The sequence below is a fragment of the Haplochromis burtoni genome, unplaced genomic scaffold (assembly GCF_018398535.1).
Source record: "Haplochromis burtoni strain Fernald_Lab_line unplaced genomic scaffold, NCSU_Asbu1 Contig_1563, whole genome shotgun sequence".
Taxonomy (NCBI): Eukaryota; Metazoa; Chordata; class Actinopteri; order Cichliformes; family Cichlidae; genus Haplochromis; species Haplochromis burtoni.
This window is the reverse complement of record NW_024583924.1, coordinates 30,924-34,270: the sequence shown is the minus strand read 5'-3', so window position 1 is coordinate 34,270 and position 3,347 is coordinate 30,924. Positions and strand designations below refer to the sequence as shown.

At 42.1% G+C, this 3,347-nt stretch overlaps 1 protein-coding gene across 1 annotated transcript in view; it reads right to left on the bottom strand.

Moving 5' to 3' along the window:
- The window catches only part of LOC121813340 (butyrophilin-like protein 2), an 11,363-nt gene that overhangs the window by 2,355 nt on the left and 5,661 nt on the right, over nt 1–3,347 (bottom strand). The window contains exons 3-6 of the mRNA XM_042217060.1: nt 2,777–3,109; nt 2,575–2,691; nt 1,930–2,256; nt 367–693 (exon numbers count right to left, since the gene is read on the bottom strand). Of these exons, the coding sequence (XP_042072994.1) occupies nt 367–693; nt 1,930–2,256; nt 2,575–2,691; nt 2,777–3,109 (1,104 nt within the window). The remainder of the gene's footprint in view (nt 1–366; nt 694–1,929; nt 2,257–2,574; nt 2,692–2,776; nt 3,110–3,347) is intronic.

The following is a 3,347-nucleotide window of genomic DNA, read 5'->3' as shown; positions in this document are numbered from 1 at the left end:
ACTGCATTTCGTTGCCCTGTACCTGTGCATGTGCAATGACAGTAAAGTTGAATTCTATTCTATTCTATTCTAAATATGTAATGATAAAGTGAAAAATGTTTGCCTGAAATTCTTGAAAAAAAATTATATATGTAAACAACAAAACATTCTCCTTTCGCCTCTGCAAGCGGTCTTTGTCCTTCAAGCTTGTACAGATTCCTGGAAAAGTATTTGTACTTCACTACTTCCCACCTCTGCTGGACGTATGTTATAGAATAGATGCTTGTAGTATAAAAAAATGTCCTGTGTTGCCTCATTTGATTTCATTCAGAGAAACAGATCTCAATAACATTGTTCTCACCTCTGACATGTTTGTACAGCACTGACCTCTGACTTTCAGCTCCACTTGTTTCTTTTTCAGGATGTTTCCCTCCCTGCTGTAGACGGTGCAGGTGTAGATGCCTCTGTCCCAGTCTGTGGGGTACTTCAGGGTCAGACTGAGGTCTCCAGTCTTCAGCAGGTCTTTTGTTAACTGTGTTCGGTCTCTGTAATGCAGGTCCTGTTCTTCATACCGGTCAGAGCCATTCTGATACACATGAACCTTCAATATGTTTCTGTCCATCCACTCTACTTTAGCATCATCAGGCAGGGAAACTTTGGTTTTCATGATTAGCTGGACAGACTCCTCTCCTGAATCCACCTCCACCTGAGGGACTGAGAGAACAGGAAAACACAAGATGACTGGATGAAGTGAAATATTAGCAGTCCAAACGCGTTTGACTGATTCCAGTCTGAAATATGTCGCATTGCTCCAGTGATCAGAGACAGTGTTGTGAGCTGACTGCTTATTTAAGAATTTGGTGTTACTATAATACATCCAGAGTCAAGTTCAATATATCCAGTCCTCTGTTTGTGTAAGTGAAACAACGAATCTAAAACCCCAGTTAGAGCTCATATTTATCAGGATGCTGATTTAAGGCTTTATCTATTAACAAGAATTTCTGAATCAGTTCTATTGATGGAATATTGTGTGATCAATAGACTGATCAGTTTCTAATCTATCAGCTGGAAATCCAGCATGTCAAACAGACTTGGCAGCAGATTAGGACCAAACACAAACACATTGAGACTTTTTCTTCACAGCAGTTGCAGGTAAACTGACCCTGAAACTCTGAACATAACCTGTTGCAGACCAGCTGATGTCTTAACCATCAGTTACCATGGTTGTCCACTCAGGAGGAAAACATAAAAATTTATAGAGGGTGCTCTAGTCCTATGACTGTGTCTAGCTTCTTTCATTCAGTCACCTGTTGCCCTAACCTGGATTGACACAACCAATGAAACAATAATTGTCATGTTCTAAATTCAAGGAATGAAAGTTGTTTCACATACTAGGACTGAGGTTGACTGAAACAGCACCACTGAATGATTGCAGCCTTTCCCCAACTCTCTGTGAATGATACTCATGGTTGTTGATCAACTGTCATGAATATTTGCATATTAATGATTAAGGAACTGACCTCCCAGCCCATTGTTCCTTCAGTGGGCTGGTTTCAGTCATTATGCAAATGTCCTGTTTATAAGATTTGGGGAAACCTGCAGTCAGCTGAGACTGAAGAAGTCACTTGGATGAGTGAGGAAACGTTTCTCCCACTGAAAACGCTGCGTCCAGATGAACAGAATCAACTTTTGGAGATTTACTTACCTGGATGATTGAGCATGCATCAAGATGAATAAACAAAGAAGAGCAGGTTATATAAACGCTAATTAAAACTGCATTTTACATTTCATGCAATAACCTGCTGATATATTTTGAGATTTTTACAATAATCTGATGCTGATCACTAAGCTCTACCTTTGCTGACTTAGTTATGCAAACAGCTCAGACTGAAGGAGGTCACAAATGTCATATGAAAGTACGTTCTAACCTGTAACTTACACAACACTGACCTCTCACTTTCAGCTCCACTTGTTTCTTGCTCAGGATGTTTCCCTCCTTGCTGTAGATGGTGCAGGTGTAGGTGTTTGTGTCTCCCTCTGTGGGATTTTTCAAGGTCAGACTGAGGTCTCCAGGTTCCAGTAAGTTTCTCTTCATCTTCGTTCGGTCTCTGTAAAACTCGTCCTGTACTCCAAGCTGGTCAGAGTCATTCTGATACACGTGGACCTTCCTTTTGTCTCTGTCCTCCCACTCAACTTTTGCATCTTTCAAGAACTTAACTGCGGTTTTGCACGGCAGCTGGACAGACTCCACCCCTGAATCCACCACTTTTTGGTAACCTGAGACAACAAAGCACAACATGATGACATCAGCAGCAGCTGTGATGGTCACATGACCTCCCTGTCCCCTCCTTGTCTTCTAGTCTCAGTCAGATTGTGTCTCAGTTTGTTCCTGATGTGTTCCTGACTCGTTCTTTGGTAACTAGTCTGCAGCGTCCTGTAAAGTGCTGCAGACGTGTTGGATGAAGAAGCACAGACAGACTGAGCCTCCACAGTCGGCCATGTCTCACACACATCAGCACAGAAACCATGAAGATCTTATGTGAACACAGTCAAATCACCATCGAAATTATGGGTAGAGCAGTGTGAGGGACTCACCTGACTTGAAATAGTGACGAAAATAATATAAAAGACCTCCAGAAACCACAAGAAGCAACAGGAGAACCAGGAAACCTGCGATACCCACCAGAAGGCTGGCCCAATGTGCAAATTGTTCTGTGGAGACATTTTATATGAAATAAATAGGACTTCTGATCTGTATCTGCAGCACTAACCTCTGACTTGTATCTACAGCAATGACCTTTGACCTGCAGCACTACTTTCTGTCTCAGGATGTCTTTGTCCCTGTAGATGGTGCAGATGTATCCTCCACTGTCTCTCTGTGTGGGTTTTTTTAAGGTCAGACTGAGGTCTCCAGTTCTCAGCAGGTCTTCATTCATCTTTGTTCTGTTTGCGTAAAGGTCGTCCTGAGTCATAGGGTCATCTTTTCTGTTTGGATAAGCATCCACCATTATGAGTCCGAGGTCAGAGCGAGTCCACTCCACTGTGGTGTCTTCAGACAGGTTAGGTTTTGTTTCGCAGGGCAGGATGACAGACTTTGACCCTTCCCTCACCTTCACCAGTTCCTGCTCATCTGAGAAGAAAAGAAACCACTGTATTAACACTAGTAATCCTTCGGGTAACTAGAGCATGAATGAGTATCTACATTCCTGACCGGTGACTCTGTCCAGCAACCTTTAATAATGTATTCTCTGGGGGGGGGTTGTTTGTTTTTAATAGTAAATAAACAGGTTAGCATAAAAACTCTGATTCTGATCAAGATTCTGATCACCCAGAGTTTGTAAATGTTTGTAAATGTATGTGTTTTCTGT